This window comes from Rhinoderma darwinii, chromosome 1, assembly GCF_050947455.1.
Source record: "Rhinoderma darwinii isolate aRhiDar2 chromosome 1, aRhiDar2.hap1, whole genome shotgun sequence".
In the NCBI taxonomy this organism is placed as follows: Eukaryota; Metazoa; Chordata; class Amphibia; order Anura; family Rhinodermatidae; genus Rhinoderma; species Rhinoderma darwinii.
The window spans coordinates 476903639-476929521 of NC_134687.1; the positions used below are offsets into that span (position 1 = coordinate 476903639).

General features: G+C 40.9%; 1 protein-coding gene across 11 annotated transcripts in view; it reads left to right on the forward strand.

The window, feature by feature from the left end:
* Window positions 1-25883, forward strand: part of PITPNM2 (phosphatidylinositol transfer protein membrane associated 2) — a 352986-nt gene that overhangs the window by 247743 nt on the left and 79360 nt on the right. For all 11 annotated transcript variants that reach the window (XM_075834044.1, XM_075834086.1, XM_075834087.1 and 8 more), the window contains 3 exons: window positions 8115-8359; window positions 12401-12590; window positions 23515-23634. In XM_075834044.1, coding sequence (XP_075690159.1) covers window positions 8115-8359; window positions 12401-12590; window positions 23515-23634 — 555 coding nt within the window. The remainder of the gene's footprint in view (window positions 1-8114; window positions 8360-12400; window positions 12591-23514; window positions 23635-25883) is intronic.

The following is a 25883-nucleotide window of genomic DNA, read 5'->3' on the forward strand; positions in this document are numbered from 1 at the left end:
TCCTTATAAACTGCTGCTCAGAATGGAACTCCAACATAGTGAATTAGTAAATGTGGTCATGGGGTACTCGGTTATCAGGGTGGTTTTACACGTCCATATTTACTAACTGGTAACAAGCGCCCATCAACGATATAGCTCATCGATCAGTGCGGGTTTAGCACCAACTCTCAAGGAAATGAAGTGAAATATGCTTCAGGTGTATTTTGTGCAGAATCACACTAGTCCTTTTTATTGTTTTTATTTTTTTAAGCGATGAAGCTGCATAAAAAAGAGCTATTTATCCATCAAAAGCTTTCTCCACAAGGCCCACTTACTGAGGCATCATTACTTATACATGATCATGTTTTGTATTGAATATGTATTAATCCTATTTACATATAGCATTTTCTGTGTACTCTTACACTACCATACAGTGCTGCATTCCTCTATCTGGGAGGGGTATATAGCACACTTCATCCTGAGCTTCCAGAACGTCAGAACTGTGACAGGCAGAACAGAAGGAAAGAGGGAGCCATGGAGAGATGTTCCTCTTCTGTATAACAATGCAGATGTATATGCCATTCAGGGTTTGTGGAAACGTGTGATAATCCCTATAGGCAGTGTAATGAAAAACATAAGTAGCTGTCACCTATTGGAGCACAATTACCCCAAAGCAGCTGATAAGAACGTCATATAAAAGATGCAAATGCTCTCTATGGCAGCTATTTTATCCATCACTGGTATATCGCTTGCGTCTATTCAACTGATACTTTATATAGTATTAGTTGTATTTATTCCAAAATGGCAGCCTGTGCATGTTGCGTACACATAGTTTGCCTTATATGCACTTCTTAGGAATGGAAGTTAGAAACTTTCCCAGACGTCCTGTCATTTTTACCCCACGGTTAACCAAAGCTAAATGAAACACGTGGCCGAGAAAATGTTGTGCTATGAAAACCACCCCACAGTTCATTCAGAAAAGGCAGCACAATAAAAACCATTTCAGCAATTACATTAACCAGAAAGTAAAAGGCCTGTATCTGATTATACTGTAAAATACTGTTACAGTCAATGTACCGGCAGATTAGAAAAGCAGAGCAGCAGTCCTATTACTTTTAAGGTCATTGTTGAAGACAGAAGGTTGTGGTAATCTACGTACTTCATCAGTTCTTACACTTGGTAGGGTAATATTCAGAGACGTATGTCTATAATGGTGCACACCTTTAAGGGGCACAGTAGAGCAAGAGTAGTACTCACAGGTAGGTATCAGGATGGTTATCCATGGTCTGAAGACCGTAACCATGCATATTCTTCCCTTATTAAATGTACATTACTGAACATTTCGACATTTTCCAAAGGTTTGTTTTACATCTGCAGATAAATCGTCGTGTTCAGTCTCCCCGTATATCCACATTCATAGGAAAAATACCTAAAGCGTGTGCATGATTGCAAATAGTTCATTTATTTAGCGACCTCATTTTGTAAATTGACGTCAAATCATTCGTCTGTATGGTGCGATTTATACATACGTCCTACACCGATTTGCAGTATTTTACTATTACGTTGGGGATGGCTCATCCCTACTATTTACTTCTTATTGGTTGTCACTTGTTATCATCACGATTGTGCTGCATTGTCTAGACTGTGGCCTCCTCTTTTTTTTTCTCTCCCCCCCCCCCCCCCTAATGGTTTCTGGATATTAAAGCTCTTAGACGGCACAGTTGCACACTTAAATGTGGGATTATTTATAATGCAATATTGATGCATCCGGAGAGACAGCCATCATGAATGTCTGGGTAGGGTGACTTCTTAGAGGAGTAATTCAGCTCTTACACCAGAAACCACGTATTTTACATTCATCTATCTGATGGCTACTTTTATTTCTAATTAATTGCTGGAGAAAACTGAGCAGTAAACGCTCGTAGATTTCATATGTAAGTCTGGGTTTTATGGAGTTCAGAGAATAGGCAAGTGATCAACGCTAGACACTATTCGGGCCTGTACACATCTGCATGGAGGCTTCTTTAGGGGTCTCCTTTGCAGATCTGGCTGAAAAAACGGAAACAATAGCACAGCATGCCGTTGGTGTCTGCCGTACAACAGAAACACCGCTTCTAATATTTTTGTTGTTCTGCTCCTCTGACGAAGCAGAACTACGGGAAAAGCCAACGCGGGTGTGAACCTGAAGCAAGGAGATCCATGACAATCTGCTGATGAACGCTACCGTAATCCTGCTTCGTGTGGCTCTTTTACTTTTTCACCCTTTTGCTTTATATCTGCAGTTTCTTGTTTCCAAACCAATAAGGGGACTGAGTTGTGTTTGTGCTTTTCTGTGCAGAGGCACACAGCTGTTCTCCATGCACAAGTCATTCCCAGCATTCCAGCTGTCACTCTCACAAATGTCATTACAAGTTCCCCAGCTTTGGCTTCAGTAAGTACAGTAAAATGTAGCTGCTCTAGATCAGACCAGATTGTTTCATGTTTGCAAAACGTCAAGTACTTACAAAACAAAGCCAAGGCAATAACAGCCTGTTCACATCAGTGTTTGGTTTCCGTTCATGGGTTCCGTTCAACCTTTTTATTGGAGGAACCGATGAACGGAAAGCTGAACGGAAACTATAGCTTCCGTTTGCATTACCATTGATTTCAATGGTAATGCTTCCATTGCAGTTGGATTCCGTTTGTTTCCGTTCCATAAAAATTAAATGGAAACCAAATGGTGATGTGAACAGTCCCTAACAGATACTTCGTATATAGATTATTATATGTAAGGCTTCGTTCACATCTACGCTAGGGTGACGTTTCGTCAGAGCTTTCCGTTAGCACTGGTTTCCATCACCATTGATTTCAATGGTTTCCGTTTGTCTCTGTTGTGCAAGGGTTCCGTCATTTTGACGTAATCAATAGCGCAACGGAAACCATTGGCAACGGATGTGATCCAATGGTGATGGAAACGGAAACCTCTGGTTTCCCTTTGTGTTTTTCAGGGCTCCGTTCCGTCAGAACGGAGCCCTAGCGCAGATGTGAATGAAGCCTTTTCTGTATACAGCATGATTTTGTGTGGAGTTTTGTGGTGAGTATTGAAAAATATTTTATACTAAACCATGGTCCTGCTCGAGTGAACATTTGATTGTTGTAATTCTGGTACGCATGTCTTAGGCCCCATGCACACGACTGTATTTTCATCTATCCCGAAATTGCATCCCGTATTGCATTCGTATATATGGATCTGTAAAAAGAGGGCGGATGCAAATGATGTCATCAGCATGTTGCATAGCAACGCTTCTGTAACTACGGACGTATACGGATGCACATCCATAGCCATCCGTATTTACAGAAGCTCCCATAGAATTCTATGGGAGAGTCCTTGCCGGAATTACTGACCAGAATAGGACCGGTTCTATAATTTTTTCAGCACGGACACCCATTACTAAAAATACGGAGAGATGTCCGATATGTCCGTGGCCAATAGAAATGAATGGGTCCCTAATTACTGTCAGTGCTTACTGTCCGTAATTACTGATGAAAAATATGGTCATGTGCATTGGGCCTTAGTCAATAACCCATCAATAAAATGTTTCTTGCGTTATGCATTGTATTGGATGTATTGTACCGCATAGATTAAGTTTACAGTCTCAGACATGGTGAGTCATGTATCGATAGAATGATGCCCGTTATCTGGTGATATTCTATTCAAATATTGGCATTCGTAATAAATGTCATATGTATAACGGTCGCACCCTCAACTTACAAATTCACCCACACTTTTCTTGACACAAACAACATTTTCTTGTCTGTCAGGAAAAGGGGGCCATTGACTTCTGATTTTATTAAATGTTCTAAATAAAAGACATAAAGGAGGGTGAACAGACTTTTTTTGACGCTGGTATAAATTAAGCAGAGCCGTGTGCAAGAGGCTAGCGTGGTAAATGAAATACCATATGTTGGAGATCTTCTCCCCTCAAAGCATTGCTTGTAGAAAGAATACATCCATAATACTATATGTGATATTGCACCCCATGATATTTTTCTGACGGTTTCATACATGTACATTTCTGGGTGCCCTATTATAGCTCCATACAACTTACCATAGAGCCATAACATAGTGATCTGCATGAGGCCTAAGCCTAATTTTGTATGCAGTTTAATTTTATTGCTGTATGTTCTGCATAGCTAGTAAAGTAATTTGGGATTTGTAAGTGTTTAGCTCGTGCCCATGAAAGCTGTTTATATAGTTCTTAGCTTTCCATTTTATTTCATGTTAAGATGCCCACAGAGTGCAAGACTGCAGACGGTATAAGGGTATTAGGACAGTATCACAGTGTGTATTGTTTCAGTGCGCCCCTCTTTCCCAATAACCTGATCAGGATCAATAGTTCTGATCAGGCTGTGTTTGTCATCCAAATGTGTGAAAATAATCAATCCAGGCAGTCTGGCCTTTTAACCATAGGGTTTTAATTCCTGAAATGTCTCTAGCAGTCATCTAGCCAGAGACAATATAGCAGACATTGACCTACGGTAGCTACAGTATGACCAAATTATTGGATGGAGAAGCAAAAGTCACGTGGGATGACCTAAAGCAATGGCATGTCATCACAAACTAGTAACATGGCTGCTAGGGCTACTTGGGACACCTTTACCTCAAGCCTACTATAAAACTAGCAGTCATTTATTTTGTAACATTTGGCTGAAAAGAGAATTATTAGTGTAAATGTATTTAAAGTAAAGATTCATTTTTGATTTCCAAGGACTACATAATCAGCCAGTGTAAAATTTTTGTAATATATCTTTTACTTTTTTTATTATTATTTTGCTGTTTTCACTTTGATTCTATTGTGCAGAGAGTAAAATCAAATAGAAAAATTACTATCCTTTCCAAATGGAGACAATTCTTGACGGAGTGAATATTCTTCGGTCTCAGTTTAGTACTTTGCGTGCATTCTGGTCTCTTGCTGTGAACGTTCTATACGTCTGATTGAAGCGGATCTGTAATCAGATTACTTAGAACAAACTGGCGGTATGTTCTACATATCATATAGAGATGAGGGAATGACACCCATATTCATGCCAAATATGTAAATGAAATATGTGCGTACCTCTTTTCACATCTTCGTCGCAGATTGTAATTTTTGCTGTAGAAATTAGTGCCATATGCAGCTCTATTTTGCCTGGAAAAATGGTGGAAACCATGCAGGAAACCTGAGGAAACCCATTAAAGTCCATGGGTTCTGTCGCGCTCCGTTGGTTTCAGTCATGCAACGGATTCTACTGTTCTGTTTTCCTGTTATTCTGCTCCTCTGAACAGAATAACGGAAATTGTAGAGTAGCTGTGAACAGTCTTAATAATGTAATATTTTGCGCAATTAAATTGGAAAGGGTAGCTGGCAGGAATTATGCAATTTATTACAAGACTCATGGCTCTTAATAAATCTGGTGCATTTGGAAATTGGAATCTGACTGAATTCCTTTTTACGCCTGCTATGAGCAGCTATACATTTGCGGCGATGATTTCTGCCTTTTTTAACCTACACCTCTGATAAATGAGGCTAAAAGTGAGTTTACAGCTTGACCACAATCACTTTTCTTACCCATTCTCTTGTTTAGGGTGAGAAGACAAGTGGTACAAAGTCTAAGGCCTCCTGCACATGGCCGTAGCTGTGGGCACGGTCCGTGATTACAGCACGGGCGGGCAGCGGAGTGTCATCCGCAGGCCGTGCGCAATCACAGACCGTGCGCACACAATATGCATTTGTGCGTTTATGTCAATGACGTGTCCTATTTTTCTTGCGTGGAAACCACGGTTGTGTGCATTGGCCCATAGGATAGCATGTGTTCTATACTATCCGCAATTGCGGATATTAAACTGCCACAAAACTACGGTCGGGTGTATGACGCTTTAGGTGCGACTTTTTAAGCTGCGTAACTTCTCCAAAATAGTTTTCTACTTATTTGTGAGAATACTAGTACTCTGCCCCTCCGATGAGCGATTGACATTCGCAAACACGCTACTGCTTGTACATGTGTGATCATGTTTTTTTATGCGGTTTAATCTGCCTCAGTTCATATTTAAAAGGAAAAACACCAGGGATAGGACAGCAGTCCGCTGCAACCAGAATGCGGGTAAACACCAAGTGTGAACAGGCCTTTACTGCTTCAATGGAGTTCATTACACATTCACAACTTCATTAGATACGTTTTAAGATCTTAATGCAATAACAAACTAATAAAACAGAAATCATTATCTCATTTAAAGTAATTGGATTATTGAGAATATTAAGTGATAGACCGTAATTTTGCGATCGCTCACCAGCAGTACCATTGACACAACCTCATATGTGCTGCCTGAGTCTTGGCTTCTGCTGAGCAGCAGATGTGTTTTTTCGTGACTGCAAATTTCTTATCTGTTGCTTAACACATTCTTTTTGTGTAAATTACAGACTGTGTCCCATATAAACACAGAATCATTCACTGAAAACTTTTAGGCTGTGTTCACATCACCGTTCCTTTCCGCTGAGGGGTTCCGTTTGCATCACTATTGATATCAATGGCGTTGGAAACGTTGTTAAAGGTTTCAGTTTGTCACCGTTGTGACAGGGTTCCATTGTTTTTGACGGAATCAAAACCACGGGTTATACAGTCTGAGTGAGAAAATGTATTATGTTCATAGGGTCTGAGAATAGGGGTATGATCAAAATAAAACTTTTAGGAGGTCCTTGTTCAACTTTTCTTTTATGTAAAATCCTGCATATTCTGAGCCAGATATATTATCCCAGATTATTGTTCATGTCATTTGACATTTCTTGCTCTGTGTTTCAAAAGCTTTGTCCATTACTGATTCTTTCCGTAAAGTAAACAACAAATGTCTAACATTACATATATACGATCGTTGTACATGTTGATTGTGTTAAGGAGTTGTCCGGTTTCAGCAAATGAATGTTATTTTTTTGTATTTGTCTTTTTATTTTATTCAATTAAAAGTTATACAATTTCCCAATATAATTTCTGTATCAATTCCTCACAGTTTTCAAGATCTCTGCTTGTTGTGATTCAGTAGGAACGTTGTTTACTTCCAGTGGATAAAGTTCTGTCCATGGTCATGTGATGTACACACAGGTGCTGGGATCTTTAGAAGACACAGCTCTGATACACATACTGTAACTGTAATGATCCCAGCACCTGTGTGTCCATCACATGACCATGGACAGAACTTTATCCCCTAGAAGTAAACTATAAATGTTCCTACTAAATAACAACAAGGACAGATCTTAAAAACTGTGAGGAATTAATACAGAAAGTATATTGGGAAATTGTGTCACTTATAATTAGACAAAAAATAACATCAATTTGCTGGACTCGGACAACCCCATTAATGTTTGAAATTAGGAAAGCATCCTGTTACCTGTTCTATATCTTTATTTGCTGAGCAGTCGTATTATAATACGTCCGTGCAACGCGCGTGATTTTCACGCGCCTCGCACGGACCTATGTTAGTCAATGGGGCCGTTCAGACAGTCAGTGATTTTCATGCAGCGTATGTCCGCTGCGTAAAACTCACGACATGTCCTGTATTTGTGCGTTTTTCGCGCATCATTGAAGTCCATGGGTGCGTGAAAATCACGCGCAGCACACGGAAGCACTTCCGGATGACGAGCGTGATTCGCGCAACAGCAGTCAAAAGTATGAATGAAAACAGAAAAGCACCACGTGCTTTTCTGTTTACAAACATACAAACAGAGTGTCATAATGATGGGGGCTGCGCGAAAATCACACAGCCGCGCATCATATGCAGCTGACACACGGAGCTGTTATGGACCTTTTGCGCGCGCAAAACGCCACGTTTTTTGTGCGCGCCAAACGCACACGCTCGTGTGAATCCGGCCTTAGAGAAATAGATGTGTGATCTTCAATACACAAAATGTAGAATAGTTGTTTTTTTCCCTGTAATTTTTTGTGTGCGCTGGCCATACTACTGACTATTCTAGGAGAAATAAGAATTTTGGTTCGGTTGCTTTGAGAAATCTCTTGCATGCCATTGCAGTTTTATTTGTGAACTAACCATCAATACCTAAAAGGCAAATCTATAAACCATTTAAAATAAATGGGACAATGTCTAATTCTTTTTCTGTTTTATACAGGATGAATCAGCGCAAGCCTCTATGCAACCATGTAAAGTCCACGTGCTAATCCTGGTACTTCATGGAGGCAATATCCTGGATACTGGCAGTGGAGATCAGAATTCCAAGCAGGGTGACGTCAATACCATCAAGTCTGTATTTGACACAGTAATGAGGGTGCATTACCCAGCGGCATTAGGACACATTGCTGTCAGGCTCGTTCCCTGTCCAGCCATCTGCTCAGAAGCATTTTCACTGGTATCCAAGTGAGTCTTTATCTTTTTTCCATTGTAATCCTCTACCTTGTTGTCACGACTTTGCTCCCTGTGATGGCACAAACAAACAAAACAGGCTATATTTATAAGTTATGATTATGTAGGAAAATTCATAAGAATAAACGGAACTAACTTTATAAGAAAAAACAGAATAAACTTAAGATGACATTTTCAATCCGCCACGACATTTTAGTTTTTTTGCCTATAAATAGTGATAACGTTTTATTAGGTAAGTAATCTATGCAATAAAAGCAGCATTTAGATGCAATGCGTGACAGTAGAACGTAAATTTAACATATTTTAGTTTCGCTTTGCTCGTTTATGTCAATGCAGTTTTTGCAGGTAAAGCAGATTGTGCGACGTTTAAAATGCATTTTAAATGAACATAAAACTACCTTGTCAACATATGGATGGAGACATGTCAGATTTTTTTTGGGAGGTAAATATTTGACTTCTGACGTCCCTATGTAACTTAAGCCTTCGGTTTCTTACAGTGATTATTTATCACTTATCCACAGGATAGGTGATAAATGTCTGACCAGTGGGAGCCCAATTGCTGGGTCCTCGAATGCCATGCCCCGACACCGCTCTATTCACTTTCTATGCACCTGACAGAGCACACAGTGCTCCCAGGGACCCCCATTCTCGGGTTTCAATGGGGGCAACAGAGGTCGGACTCCTACTCCTCAGACATTTATCACCTATACTGTGTAAACAGGGCAGTGATGAGGCAACAAACGACTGTATCTTCTATGCGGCCAGCAAAAAGTGTAAACGGGATTTGCAGCCGACAGAATACAAATGTATGGGAAAGAACGATTGTATTAATGTTCATCCGTCCCCATACATTCTGATCATTGCTCTCTTTGAATGGAGCAAACGCGTGGCCGATCAATCGTCTGTGCAACCGTAAAGACTTAGGGCTCATGCACACGACCGTAGCTGTGTGCACGGCCATGATTTTCGGGTCGGCCGGCTGCGGACTGTCAGCCGCAAGCCGCACGCAAATTGCGGGACATGCACATGGCCGCGGCAATTATTTTCAATGAGCCCGGACCGCAGAACACGGCCGTAATAAGACAGGTCCGTTCTTTCTGCAGTGCGGGCTCCCGGGCCATGCACGGACCGTAAAAACTACGGTTGTGCGCATGGCCCCATAGAAATGAATGGGGCCGCAATTCTCCCGTGGATTTTCGTGGGAATTGCGGCCGCAAAAACACGTTCGTGTGAATTGGGCCTTAACTGGCTGATCAAGGAGTTCGTTTTTATTTGAAATAAAAACTACTGACTGCCTGGGCTGGCGCAAAGTGGCAAATGATCATTTCGTCCGATCATGCCATACATATGTAGTTTCGGCCGAAATGTTCCAAACTGGTCGAAGGCACAAGCAACCTTGTGACTATCACAAAAATTACAATTACGGTGTTTAGTCGCATGTAGCCCCGACTCTAATCACCTATTTGATTAGGTGGACTCATTAAAACTTTTGCTGACTGGCATTTCTATGTTATGACAGTGATGCCAACTAGCATAATACTACTAGGTAAGTAGGTTTCTGTATTGTACAGTAGCATGTAACATAAGATAGCAGGTGCATTGGCATTACAGTTGTAGTATAGCAGTACCTGGCAGCAACCATAACATTCTCGGGGTAATGTGATTATTTACACACTTCTTTGCCTTAACAAAGCATCGTTTATGTAGTCTATTCCACTCCTGCAGTTCTCCATCACTGAGTTTGCGGTGTAGTTTGTACTGACGTGACACCCGCAGCACACAGCAGTACAGCGAGTTTGAAGAAAGTTACAGCGCTTGCTATGCTATTACAGGGATCCCCCACTCCTTTGGCCCACTCTCCATAGTACCATCATGCTTACTAATAGTACTTACACAACTGAGATGGAGGAGTGGGCATTTAGCATGAATTTTCCATAGTTGCCAACATTGCAAAAAATTTTAAGGGACACTTTTGGTAAGCAAATGAAGCCAGGAGTGTACCCAACATGCATTCAGCTGAGAATAATGCCCCAATAATTGCAGACCCTTCTATTTGACAATGCAGGACTTAACAGTACCTGCCCAGAGCTTGGCACCTGGCTATTCAGACCCAGCCTTGCTGATAATGTAAAGCTAGCTGGTGAATCTAGGCTATTTTGATGTTCTAGAAACTTCACCCTATACCAAGGCTTCTTCCTCAGATTTAATATAGCAGTGCTTTACTTCTTTTAAGGATCGGCTGCAGTTAAAATGCAGAACTTTACAACTCACATGATCAACTTGCATTTTAATTGGCCAAAGACATCATTAATCTCTAAAATAACAAATCACATAACCTCATCCGTTGGATCGAATTTTGATGCAGATTTTGGTGGCGTTTTTGGATCAGTTCTTTTTTTGTCTAACAGAAGTGGACTCAGAAGAAAGGAGATGCGTCCGTCTTTTCTTTATACCTTTCCTCTCTTTGGATCCACTTCTGGCTGTCCCAAAAATTTGAGCCAAAGCCTGCACCAAAAACTGCATCAAAACTGGCCATACAGGTATATTGCATTTGTTTTACTGTGTGAACAGCCTGCTGTGTGTACTGAGGAGCCTTACGAAGATCTCCCCATCAGGGTGACCATTCCTTTCCATATACTTCGTTAAGAAAAACGGTTAACATTTAGGGCTTTTATGATATATACAAACCAGTGTAGAAATCTAGAAATACCAAAAATCCTTATGGAAGTATACATGAACAAGCCATATATGAAAACAGACAGATTTTCCGATATTGCTCCCTATCTGTGTCTGGGAAAGCTGGGTGGACCACCCTTTGGTGAAAACTGTAATGACAGCCATATTGTTTGTCTCAGCTTTGCGAGAAACCGAATGGATAAATACACTTTAAAATAGAAGACAATGGTAAGAATTCTATGTACTGCAGGAATTTTGAGTTGGGGCTTTCTACACCATAAAACATTCCCATCCCCTCCTAGCTTGTTATAATAGGTGATATTTGCTGGATATCTACTCCTGATCATTCTGTGCTTGCTGTGACCCGTCCTGTCACCATCATTGTGCGAGGTAGCTCTGTTCTCACTCCCCTGACATCTGTAGCCGATGGTAATGTGACATCCTGTGACAGCACCTTCTATAATGTGCTATCATTGTATAGCACACAGTCTGGCAAACCATTCTAGAAATTCCTTCCACTGATGTAAATATTCCATTGATTTTGCGATGTAAATGTTACCTTTTTTTGTTTTTTTCTAGGGGAAAAAAAATCATTCCTTTCCTGCCCTGTTCACACTGGAGTCAAGACTCTAGAGATTCTATTTTAACATATTACAATGGAAGTATAACACATACCATTGATATTAATGGGATCAGTTAGGTTTCTTTTTTTTGCTTTTTTACAGCAGATTACTCCATCACTACTCCATCCGTAGAATGCAAAGGAAACCCGACAGAAGTTCAAAATAAACTTTTCACTTCGTTTTTCTGTAAAAACCATGTAGAACCATAAGCTTAAAGGGTAACTAAACTTTCAAAAAACTTTAGAAAGTCTGAGTCCGTACACCGATCGCTCGGCTATCCGAGGAAAGTCGTTCAGAAATGAAGCAGCACAGCACTAGCCCCAGGCGCTTCTGCTGCTGTGTTTTAGCGATCTGTGGAGGGGCTCAATGCTCGGGCCCCCACCGATCAAAACTTCTGACATGTCACCATGACATGCTGAAAGTTTAGTTACCCTTTAAATATTGCTATCCCTTTAATATATATATATATAGATATATAGATACCGTAGATATATAGTAAAATCCCTTTATGAGACACTGATGGGATCTGATGGGTGCCGGATTATCAGAATTGCTGAATTATTGAATGCCGGATTAAAGGAATTTCATTATGTAGATTTAGAAATACATAATTTTATAGTTCTATATATTATTAATAATAATAATAATAATAACAACATTGGTACATATAAAGTACGGATCAGGTATTGAGTAGCAAAGTGGTATTAATGCAGATGCTCTGCTTGTGTGTTTGCAGCTTGAGTCCATACAGCTATGACGAAGGCTGTTTGTCAAACAGTCAGGATCACATCCCCCTTGCTGCCCTTCCACTCCTGGCCACGTCCTCTCCACAGTACCTGGAAGCTGTAGCAACAGTTATTCACCGCGCCAACCAGGTCTATGTGGATTTCACTAAATCACAAGAAGGCATGTCCTTTACTGGACAGGTGAGTTAAAGGAAGAAAGACATTTTTTTATGGAACTTATTTATAAGAGAAAAAAATTGTGCAAAGCAAAAAAGTCATAAAAACATTCCCAACTTCACTGATAAGGCAACTATAACCCCTTAAGGCCATTTCCGAGAGCCTTAACTTTTTAATTTTTCCTTTGACACAGCCCTATGACGGTTTGTTTTATGTGGGGCGAGTTGTATTTTTAATGGCTCCTTTTTGGGGTGCATGTAACGTATTGCATAACTTTTTATTACAGTTTTTGGGTTGGAAGGGAAAAAAAACGCATTTCTGGCATTGTTTTTGGGATTTCTTTTTCTATGTTTTACTACTGTTGCACAATATTTATTTTTGTTTTTAAAATAATTAGGTTTGTGTCACTGCGTTCCTAGAGCCATCATTTTTTTACATTTTTCCTTAGATGTAGCTTTATGAGGGCTTGTATTTAGCCGTCCAAGTTGTCGTTTTCATTGACACCATTTTGGAGTCCATAGAAGTTATTGGCTTAGGGCTTGTTCACACAGTGCAGATTTGATCAAGATTTTGCATTTATTTTTAAGCTAAAACCAGGTACAGAACCTAGACAGAAGAAATATATTAATGGAGGACTTAGTGTCTCCTCTCTTGGATCCAGTTCTGGTTTTGGCTTAAAAAATGCACTGTGTGAACAAGGGCATGAAATGGATCGTCTAGTGAAATAAAATTGATGGCCTATCCTTAGGATAGGCCATCAATGTCTGATCGCCACCACTTATCAGCTATTTGAAGGGGCTGCGGATGCTCCGGCAAGCGCTGCTTCCCCTTTACAGATTCATACTGTACAACGCCAACACATTCGTAGCGGCGGAGCACAGTAATACAGCTTTCTCCCATTCTAGTGAATGGGAGAAAACTGTTATACTGCCATCAATTTTATTTAACTTTTATTCTTCAGGACTGCAATGATGCCCTGGCTTTTTATATTTAATTTTTTATTTTTTTTACGTTCACCAAATGGTGTAAATAACGTGTTACATTTATTGTACGGGTTGTTATGATTGCGGCGATACCAATTGTTTTTTTTTATATATTTTTGTCCGTTTTTTTTTTTTTTACTTTTGATTTGTTTTTCAATACACTAAACTGAACGTTTTTGTTTTTATAAAAAAAAAAAATTTATGTACCACCATGCGACATGAACTTTCGATCCTTTGATTGTTTATATAATACGTTACAATACTCCTGTATAACGATGTATTATGCCTATCAGGCTCGCATAACATGGCAGACTTTTTTCAGGCCCCGGATGCCTGAAAACTTATCGCCATTGCATGGCGCCGATACGCTTACAGAGGATCTCCCTTACACTGTAAAACCACTTAGGTGCCACGGTCACTATTGACATGTAAGTGACATCTAAAATTGGAGTTTACCGATCCACGCTACCCAGTGTGTAAAGTAGCTGCTCCACACACCATACTATTAGGCACAGTGCAGGAAGGCTTAAAGAGGCTCTGTCACCACATTATAAGTGCCCTATCTCCTACATAAGGAGATCGGTGCTGTAATGTAGGTGACAGCAGTGCTTTTTATTAAATAAAACGATCTGTTTTCACCACTTTATTAGCGATTTTACATTTATGCTAATGAGTTGCTTAATGCCCAAGTGGGCGTGTTTTTACTTTAGACCAAGTGGGCATTGTACAGAGCAGTGTGATGCTGACCAATCAGCGTCATGCACTCCTCTCCATTCATTTAGGCAGCGCATAGGGATCCTTTTAGATCGCTATGTGCTGTCTTATACTAACACATTAACAATACTGAAGTGTTTAGACAGTGAATAGACATTCCACGGGATGTCAATTCACAATCTGTGCACTTCGTTACTGTTTTTGTGGTCGTTACAGCAGAGCAAAGCGTAATCTCGCTGTAACCTGCCATTTACCGCGTAATCTCGCAAGATTACGCGTCCTCTGCTGTAACTACCACAGACAGAGTAAGGAAGTGCAGAGATTGTGAATAGACATCCCGTGGAATGTCTATTCACTGTCTAAACACTTCAATATTGTTAATGTGTTAGTATAAGCCTAAATGAATGGAGAGGAGTGCATGATGCTGATTGGTAAGCGGCATACACTCCTCTGTACAACGCCCACTTGGTCTAAAGTAAAAACACGCCCACTTGGGCATTAAGCAACTCATTAGCATAAATGTAAAATCGCTAATAAAGTGGTGAAAATAGATCGTTTTATTAAATAAAAAGCACTGCTGTCACCTACATTATAGCACCGATCTCCTTATGTAGGAGATAGGGCACTTATAATGTGGTGACAGAGCCTCTTTAAAAACTATTCAAAGTGGATTTTTTTTTTATTCTGGAGCTCTTTCCCATTTTCATAGTTTGCAAAATCAAAAAATGGAATACAAACCATCATATCTTAATGACCCCACAGTACAGGAGATAAAATTGGTGTGTTATCGCTGAATGAGCAGCCAGGAAAATATTAATTTCTGCAGAGGTTTAAAAGAAGGGGTTTTGAGCATGGTCAACAAGGGGTCTTTTCTTCAAATTTGCATCAGAAAAATAAATACCATTTTACACACACATACAGGGTAAGTAGGTATAGAGTTTAAATAATAGGTGTACAGTTTAAATAGCATTTTATAGAATAACAAAACAATTAAGTACAGTCTCTTATATGGTCAAATTGGCAGCCCTCACTATTTACACATTACTGTAATCTAGTTTTTAGACTCAAGCACACTTCGGCACAAAGTTATTTATTGGCATTTGTTTCATGGCAACCGTGCGTGGTTTTCTTGAATATAGCCAATCGGGGTAAAGTCTGGTGATCGTGGTGGCCATTCAACCGGGCCTCGTCTACCTGTCCACCTATTGGCTAATTTTTAGTCATGAAAATTAATTACACACCGCTAAAGCATAGTGAGGAGGGCTCCATGTTGCTGAAAATAAGTCTTCATTTTCATGCTCCAACTGCAGTTGTGGTATTACAGTTTCTGGGAGCATGTTAAGGTTCAGATCTGAGGTAATGACGATAGGTCCAATTACCCCTTTACATGAAATGGCCGCCCAAACTGTAACCCCAGGTTGATTCAACTGTTCTTCTTCAATTGTTGCAAGGGGGTTTTCCAGTACATCCCTCATGACAGCACCACAGGAGGTTGCCCTATTGACCTCTATAGGGACAGGAAGACAAGTTAAAAGGCCCCTCCAACCAACCGCTTGCCAGTGTTCTTCCTGTCCCAGGGTCAGGAGCAGATAGACGTCGCTCTTGGAGAAAATGGGCAGGGAGCAAGATCGGGGAGTCTGTGCACTCCTCCTTCTATTCCTCCTAGGGCCTAGGCCAATACCCCTCTAACGAGAGGTCCCTTAGCTCCCAACCTAAAACACCTACCTTAAGAATCCTAGGCAGGTTTCCAGTAGTGTGTGGGGTTCGGGATCCCCAAGCAGGCTCCGGGCTGCGTGACCATGCGGGGACCGGCAGCTCCATGTGGTTGGAAGCACCGGCAAACATCCTCGTAAGCGGCCGCATAGACGGAAATCTCAGTCGCCGGCCATGACGCGGCCGCACCTCAATCGAATAGCCACGACCGGAAATCACGTCAGGCTACTTCCGGTCCGCGGCCGTCTTGGAAGGCGGGAAATTCAAAACTCCCGCATTTAAAGGGACCCGCACAGGTATGTAGTTAGAGCGGATACCTCTAACGTGGATTGGATATTGCATTGTCTATTACTTGTTGCGGTGATGGAATGTCCTCGTTCTGACGGAATTCCGGATATGTCCCAGGATCACGTGAGTCTAACCCTTGGGGTAAGGGTTATGACTCCATATGTAAGTACACCATACTTTACCTGCCTTCTGTTTTCTTTAGGATAAAGATTCCTCTCAGAGACAAACTGATAAAAAGAAGGTTCAAAAAATGTGCGACTTGTGCGAAAAAATTGCCAGAGTCACATAGGAAACAATTGTGTCAAGATTGTATTGCAAAGTTACTAAAAGAGGAACAACCGACATTTGTCTGAACTTAGGGCTATGATTCGCGAAGAAGTGACTCAGTAGCCTCCCTCGCCCCTCCTCAAGGAACACTCTCACACTGCCGAGCAAAAAGGTCATGGACTGAAGTGGAGCAAAAATGTTGCCCACCATCTCAGGGGTCTGGCTCTGAGCAGGAGTGTTATTACTTATCGGAGGGTGAGTTAGAAGGAAGAGAGGAACTCTTGCCTTCAACTTTATCTACTCAAGAGAAAAACATTTCTTCTCTTCTGAGATGTCCGATACCTTAATCCAGGCTATACGGGAGACCATGGATATTCTCGAAGAAGACCAACCCCATACCATCCAGGATGAGATGTTTGGGGGCCTAACGGAGAAGAAAACAAAAATTTTTCCGGTAAATGAGAATCTCAAGAGAATGGTAACGACTGAATGGGAGGATTCGGAAAAAAGACTCATCTCAAGAGAATTTCAAAACAGAATTCTCTTTGAGCCAGAAGACACTAAATCTTGGGATGAGATCCCAAAAGTAGATGTCCCAGTAGCCAGGGTTGCTAAAAAAAAAACGCAATCCCCTTCGAAGATTCCTCGCAGTTGAAGGACCCCATGGACCGGAAGGCAGACGGGCTGCTGAAAAGAGCTTGGGAATCTTCATGCGCTTTGATCTCTACAAATATCGCGGCCACATCTGTAGCAAGAGCAATGTTTATATGGTTAAACCTGCTGGAGACCCATTTGATGATTAAAACATCATGACAAGATCTATTAGAATCTCTGCCCTTACTAAAGATGGCAACTGGATTCTTGGTAAACACATCAGCGGAATCCATTAGATTTGCTGCCAGGAATGGAGCTCTCTCAAATTCTGCTAGAAGAGCATTATGGCTCAAAATGTGGTCAGCAGATACGAAGTCCAAAAACAAGTTGTGTTCTATCCCATTTACAGGTTCTCTGATATTTGGTCCTCTCCTGGATAACCTGCTGGAGAGCGCAGCAGATAGGAAAAAGGGGTTTCCAGAAGAGAAACCTAAAAATCCCCTCAGTTTTGGAGGTTTCGCCAACAGAGGGAGCCAACCTTACAGCGGGAAAAGAAAGTCCGGTCGCTGGAGTTACCCCCAGGGAGGAAGGGGTCGAGGATATCTCCTTAACCCCAATAATTCATTTCAGACCTCAAAACAATGACGCCAAGAGTGTGGGGGGAAGACTCCTACATTTTTATTCCAACTGGACCGGAATAACCCAGAACCCTTGGGTTCTAAAGATTATAAAAGAAGGGTACTAATTAGAATTCTCCTCCATTCCTCCAGAGAAATTTCCAATAACCAAGTACCAAGCAAGAGATCTTGATCAGATCCTTATCCCGGACGTCCAGAAACTGCTCAAATTGAGAGCAATTACTCCAGTTCCGCACAACGAAAAATTCAAGGGCCACTATTTAAAAATCTTCTTAGTCAAGAAACCAAACGGTTCTTACAGGACAATAATCAACCTGAAGTTACTGAACAAATGGGTAAAATATTGCAAATTCAAGATGGAGTCTATCAGATCGACTATTCCTCTAATAAGGGAAGAAGCGTCAGTGTATGATCGATTTAAAGGATGCGTACTATCCCTTCCCTATCCACCCCACTTACCAGAGATTCCTCAGATTTGTGATTCAGAACGTTCCTTCCATTCTCCACTTCCAGTTTTTCTGTCTCCCCTTCGGCATTTCCTCCGCCCCCAGAATTTTTACAAAAATTATGGCAGAGATCATGGCATTCTTAAGAAATCAGGGCATAATAATTATCCCATATTTAGACGATTTCCTGTTGACAGCAGATACTACGTCTATCTTAAACACTCATCGGTCACCGGTTCTTTCCCTGCTACAGGTATTGGGATGGATAATCAACTTCCAGAAGTCAAGTCTTCCTCCCCAAAAACAGAAGGTCTTCTTAGGAGTGCTGCTAGACTCTTGCCTTCAACATTCCTTCCTCCCAAGAGAGAAACAAATACTTCTACTGACAGAAGTGAGGAAATTTTGGGGGAAGAGCTCCTGTTCCATAAGGGAAGGAATACGGATGTTGGGAATGATGACGTCTTGCATCCAATCCATTCCATGGAGTCAATTTCACTCCAGACCTTTACAGAATCTGATCCTGTCCCAGTGGGATCGAAAACAGGACTCCTTGAATTCAAGGATTCGGATTTCCCAAACCGTGAAATCATCTCTCCATTGGTGGCTCTGCATAAGCAATTGGGTCCCCTGGAGAACTTCTCCTTAGGTAGTAATTACCACAGATGCCAGCAAACACGGCTGGGGGGCGGTAATCCAAGACCGGCACTTTCAAGGCACATGGCCTGTTCAGATGAAGACTATGTCCTCAAACTTCAGGGAACTAAAAGCCTTATGGGAGACATTCATAAGCGCTTCACCCATCATGAAAGGGACGCACGTAAGGATTTTATCGGACAACACAACAGCAGTGTCCTTTCTTCGCCATCAAGGGGGAACAACACACACTCTTCTTCAGGCCCTCTCTGTGCAAATTTTCAGTTGAGCAGAAGAAAATGTCCTATCAGTCTCTGCATAGTCGGGGGAAAAAGTAGACCCTGGAGAATGGTCCCTAAACAGGGAAGTCTTTCTGTCCTTAACCCGAAGGTGGGGTTATCCACAAATAGACCTTTTTGCCACAAGGAAAACTCCCAGGTAGAGACATTCTTCTCCCTAAATCTCAAAGACAACCCATTGGGGGTAGATGCATTATCCCATTCCTGGGACATCGATCTGGCCTATGCCTTTCCTCAGTTTCCTCTAATACCAATGATATTAAGAAAAATCCAGGAAGATTTGACAAAGCTCATAATTATTCTTCCCTATTGGCCAAAAAGAAGCTGGTTTCCAATCCTAAAATGCCTAGCGTTGGAAGACCCTATCATGCTCCCAGTCAAGAAGCATATTCTCTCCCAGGGTCAATTATTCTTTTAGGGAATAGAAACTCTGAAGTTGTCAGCTTGGATCTTGAAAGGCAGATCTTTAGAAACCACGGTCTGTCAGATGAGGTAATTTCAACCATCTTTTCAAGTCATAAAGAAGTTACCTCAAAAATCTATCAAAAAATTTGGAAGAAATTCTGTTCCTGGTATGGAGATCCAGGACCAGACCCCTTTACTCCCAACATCGCGAAAATCCTAGATTTTCTACAATCCGGATTCAAAAAAGGGCTTAGCCCTAGTACCTTAAAAGTGCAGATCTCAGCCTTAAGTAATTTTTTCAATACTCCTTTAGCTGAACATCGGTGGATCAGAAGATTCACTCAAGCAGTTTCTAAATTGAAACCTTCCCTAAAGAAATCAGTACCTACCTGGGATCTAAATATAGTGCTAAACGCTCTTTGCGATCTTCCCTTTGAGCCGCTCGACACGATTAGTATGCATTTTTTTTTAACTCTAATAGCTGCATTCTTAGTCGCTATTACGTCAGCTAGAAGGATTGGAGAAATCCAATCTCTATCGGTCATACAACCTTACCTAAAAGTACAAGAAAACAAGATCATTCTAAAGCTAGATCCTTCCTTTATTCCGAAAGTATCTACTACCTTCCATAGGGAACAAGAAATAATTCTACCTTCCTTTTGTCCAGATCCTAAAGACCAACAAGAAGAAAAATTCCATTGCCTGGATGTCAGGCGAACAATTCTAAAGTATCTGGAAAGAACCTCCTCCTGGAGACGAGATAAAAATCTATTTGTCCTGTATGGGGGAAAGAATAGAAGAAAGAAAGCCTCAAAAGGCTCTCTAGCGAGATGGGTAAAAACTCCCATACAAGAAGCCTACAAGTACCAAGGACTATGTGCCCCACAAGGCATTAAAGCCCATTCAATGAGGGCAGTTTTGGCATCCTGGGCAGAAAGAAGAGAAACCTCTAGGGACCAAATCTGCAGAGCTGCCACTTGGTCAATCATATGTTTTGCAAACATTATAGGCTAGATGTTCTGTCAGATACGGATTTAAGTTTTGGACGGAAAGTCCTCCAATCCGTAGTCCCGCCCTGAGCATTATAATTTGGTATTGGTCCTGTGGTGCTGTCATGAGGGATGTACTGGAAAGTAGGAATTAGACCTACCGGTAATTGTATTTCCAGAAATCCATCATGACAGCACCCTTACATTCCCTCGCTTTATTGGATTCTGATTTGTGCAAGTAACATGTCAGTTATTATCCCTAGAAATATCCATCCTGGTGTAGTAATTGAAAAACACTGGCAAGTGGGTGGTGGCAGGGGCCTTTTTAACCTCTCTGTCTTCCTGTCCCTATAGAGGTCAATAGGGCAACCACCTGTGGTGCTGTCATAATGGATTCCTGGAAGTACAATTACCGGTAGGTCTAATTCCTACTTTCTGTTAAGTAATAAACACAGTTGTGCCTATTAACAGCACCTGAAAGTTTGAAGTTGGCTTCATCGGTCCAAGCTATTTTTCTAATTATGCCATCTCCTTGTGTTTCTTCATTCAAAATTGCCTCAAAATTGTAATTAGAAGGTATGAAAAATCTCCCCCGTATACCTACTTATGCACCCCCATTGTGTGTGTGTGTGTGTGTGTGTGTGTGTGTGTGTGTGTGTGTGTGTGTGTGTGTGTGTGTGTGTATGCATGCATACAGTTGGGTCCAGGATTATTTGGACAGTGACAAGTTTTGGCATTTTAGCAGTTTACCAAAACATGTTGAATATACAGTTATATAATCAATATGGGCTTCAAGTGCAGACTCTCAGCTTTAATTTGAGGGTATTCACATCCTAATTTGAGGAAGGGTTTAGGAATTACATCTCTTTTATATGTAGCTGCCTATTTTTCAAGGGACCAAAGGTTATTGGACAATTCTCTCAAAAGCGATTTAATGGGTTGCATGGGCTATTCCCTCTTTTAGTTAATCCATCATCAATTAGGCAGTTAATAGGTCTGGAGTTGATTCCAGGTGGGTGTGGCATTTTCATTTGGAAGCTGTTGCTGTAATCCCACAACATGAGGTCAAAGGAGCTCTCAATGCAAGTGAAACAGACCATTGTTGGGCTTAAAAAAATGAAGAAATCTATCAGAGAGAGAGCACAAATGTTAGAAGTGGCCAAATTTAACAGTACATTCTTGAAAAAAAAAAAAAAAAAAGAGCGCACTGGTGATCTTGTGAAGTCTAAAAGGCCTGGACGCCCACAGAAGACAACAGTGGTGAATGATCGCAGAATCCTTTCATGGTGAAGATAAACCCCTTCAGAACATCTACCCAATTGAAGAACACTCTCCTAGGTGTATCAGTATCTAAGTCTACTATGAAGAGAAGACCTCATGAGAGCAAATACAGAGGGTTCACCACAAGGTGCAAACCATTAATCAGCCTCAAAAATAGAAAGGCCAGATTAGACTTTGCCAAACAACATGTAAAGAAGCCGCCCAGTTCTGGAACAGCATGAAACTAAGATTAACCTGTACCAGAATGATGGGAGGAAGAAAGTATGGAGAAGGCTTGGAACGGCTCATGATCCAAAGCACACCATATCCTCTGTAAAACATGGTGGGGGCAGTGTGATGGCATGGGCATGCATGGCTGCGAAAGGCACTGGATCACTATGTGTTTATTGATGAGGTGACTGAAGACAGAAGCAGCCGGGTGAATTCTGAAGTGTTCAGGGATATACTTTCTGCTCAGAATCAACCAAATGCAGCAAGGTTGATTGGACGTCGCTTCACAGTACAGATGGACAATGACCCAGAACATACTGCGAAAGCAACCCAGGAGTTTAAGGCAAAGAAGTGGAATATTCTGCAATGCCCAAGTCAATCACCAGATCTCAAGCCTTCTATAAGTAAATTCTGAGTGAGTTCACAGTTAAAGAGCAACTACTGTTTCATCAAACTTTTGATATGTCATAGAGGCATATCAAAAGTTCGGATTGGTGGGTGTTGCTGAAACGAAGAGGCAGAGGCGCTCAGCTGAGCACTTTGCATCTTCGACTGTGATCAGCGCTCCCTGTCAGGCTCTCCTAGAACGTTTACGTAAAAGTGTAGTTACTCTTCAAGAAAATGCGGGAGGAGGAGAAGCCCTGATAAGTGGCGAAAGAGGCTTTTTTCTATTTTTGCTTGCACTATTGATTTATGGAATGTTCTTTTGTAATTAGAGGTACATTTTAAGTTTCTTGCCACTGTGTATTTACTTAGTTAAAAGGCAGGTTAATGATCGCTACAACTGTACGTGCCATGCGTCTCCGCTGACACTGAAAATTGCCTTTTTAGTCCAGAGGGAAAGCACTAGTCCATACAATTGGGCATTTGGGGTTACATGTGGGGGAATTCACCCACTAGGAACAAAGAATGGGAAAGTATAGGAGCCAGAATTTTCGGCCCCTCCAATTGGAATATCGATCCACATGAAAGATTTCAGTGGTGTCGGGGTGCTGGAGTGAGCTTGTTTTACCCATTACAAGCATAGTTAGAATGCCTATGCAGAACAGTATTCTGGGAAATAAATGTATCAAGACAATTGGTTAGAATTACTCCAGCATTGTCATATGGAAGTAATGATTTCTTACATTACGACGGAAGTCTCTGTAGGATTGAGATCATTAGATAATAAATCCGGGTACAGACTTTCAACTATTGAATAATTACAGGCTTGGATTGATATCGCAGATGCATTTAATCTAAAACGTCACTATAGCATCACATTTAGAGGACAAATTTATAGCGCATGTAATATTTTGGATGACTTACAACTTGCTTTTTACTGTATCAGGATTTTCCTATGTCTGTATAACAAAGAAAACGGAAAATACAGTGAAAGGCTGTGGCAAATCTATAACTTAAAACTGATCGGGGTTGTTTATCAGTGCTACACCTAAAATCCTTTCCATATTTTAAGCTCCGGTGAATTCACGTATTTATTTTTTTCAGGTTTGTTTGGTTGGTGACTGTGTTGGAGGAATTTTGGGATTTGATGCCTTATGTTACAGCAATCAAACGGTTTCTGAAAGCCAGAACAGCAGTCGCAGAGGAAGTGTTGTCAGTGTTCAGGTATATTACATTGCTTTTGTTTTTATTTTTCCTTTGCACCATTTTTATTATTTTTTATTTTTTTTCTGCTCCATTGCCAATGTTCTTGTGGTTCCCTGTTGGTCTCTGTTTACATGTTAGAAGTGATGATGTTCCATACCGGCACGTTACTGCTGCAGCCAATTACTGGCCTAAGCGGTCACATGCCATACTTATGTGAGTTATTTGTTATTTTATTACATTTTCTGTAGCCAGATTTTTTTTACCTCTTTACATTTTTAAGTTAAGATGAGAATACTTGTATCAGTAGAGGAGTTTAACCCCTTAGTGACCAGCCCATTTTAGGCCTTAATGACCAAGCTATTTTATTCGTTTTTCTATAGTCGCATTCAAAGAGCTATAACGTTCTTATTTTTTCGTCTACATAGCTGTATGAGGACTTGTTTTTTGCGGGATTAGTTGTGCTTTTTAATGGCACCATTTTTGGGTACATATAATTTTTATATTAACTTTTATTAACCTTTTTGGGGGGGATTATAAAAAAAACCTGAAATTCCGCCATTGTTCTATGCGTTTTTAAATTGACGCCGTTCACTGTGCGACGTAATTAACATGTGACCTTTATTCTATGGGTCGGTACGATTACGGCGATACCACATATGTGGAGTTTTTTTTATGTTTTACGACTTTTGCACAATAAAAACACTTTTGAACTAAAATTATTTGCTTTTGCATCGTCGCTTTCCAAGAGCCGTAATTTTTTTATTTTTCCATCAATGTAGTGATTTTTTGGGCTTGTTTTCTGCGGGACAAGACGTAGTTTTGAATGGTACTGTTTTGGGGTACATGGGACTTATTGATTCATTTTTATTATGACTTTTTTGGGGGGCAATGGAAAAAAATTGCAATTTCGCCATAGTTTTTGGCGTTTTTTTTTTACGGTGTTCACTTTGCGGTTTAAATTACATATTAACTTTATTAATGGAGTCATTACGGTCGCGGCGATACCATATATGTGTACTTTTTTATTTTTTTTACACTTTTACTAAATAAAACCACTTTTTATGGAAAAAAATGGTTTTATTTATTTTTTTACTGTACTTTTTATTAATAATCTTTATTTCACTTTGATGACTGATTTTATTAGTCCGACTAGGGGACTTTACTGTGCGATATTCCGATCGCTGCTATAATGCTCTGGTATACTTCGTATACCAGAGCATTATTGCCTGTCAGTGTAAATCTGACAGGCAATCTGTTAGGACGTGCCTCCGGCGCGTCCTAACAGGCATATGTCCAGGGCAGACCTGGGGGCTTTTATCAGTCCCCCGGCTGCCATGACACCCCATCGGAGACCCGCGATTTCATTCGCGGGCCGCCGATGGGTGACAGAGGGAGCTCACTCCCTCTGTAAACAAAGTTAAATGCCGCGGTCGCTATTGACGGCGGCATTTAACGGGTTAAACGGCCGCGATCGAAGTAAACTTCGATCGCGGGCGTTGGAGCAGGAGCTCAGCTGTCATCAGACAGCAGAGCCCCGGCTCCTGCCTGCACGGGAGACCCGTGCAGGACTTAGACTAGGCTGACGTGAAAAGGCGTCAGCCTAGCCTAAAGCCCAGTAGTGAATCACGTTAAAACACGTATTAGTGGTCACTAAGGGGTTAATGGAATATTATTGTTTGTTATGGGTAACGCTTCCATTCTTAACATTAGTCATATTCATCTCTGTACAAATTGAGCACTTGAACTCTTATTGCAAGCAAGAGAAAATATTTAGTAACTCTACGGAGGGAGAATTGTGCTTATTTGTCAAAGGTGTAAGGAGAAAGTGGAAGTAATGACCATGTCGTTTTTGTAGTACAGGTGAGAAAATTAAAGGGGTTATCCAGGTGCACGTATGAACAGAGAGAAAAACCATGTAAACAATGAAAAGGCTTAGGCGCTCCTACAAGCACCGCGGCCCCTTCACACAGCGGAGGATAGGCCATCAATTTTAATAACCTGGATAACCCCTTTAAAGCAGATACCTGTTAAAATGCTATGGGCAACACTTTCAATCTTTTGCTCTGGTTTTAGTATTTCATTGCACATACTCCACTAGAATTTAAATACGTACAAAAAAAGGACAATATGTAATAAAATGTGAGATTTTTATATTTTCATATAGAAATTATTGTATGACTCAAATTTTATTACATCTCAAAAAATAAGGAATATAAAATACACAGGAGATCCCAACAAGATTTAATGCATGTGGGCTACACGAAGCA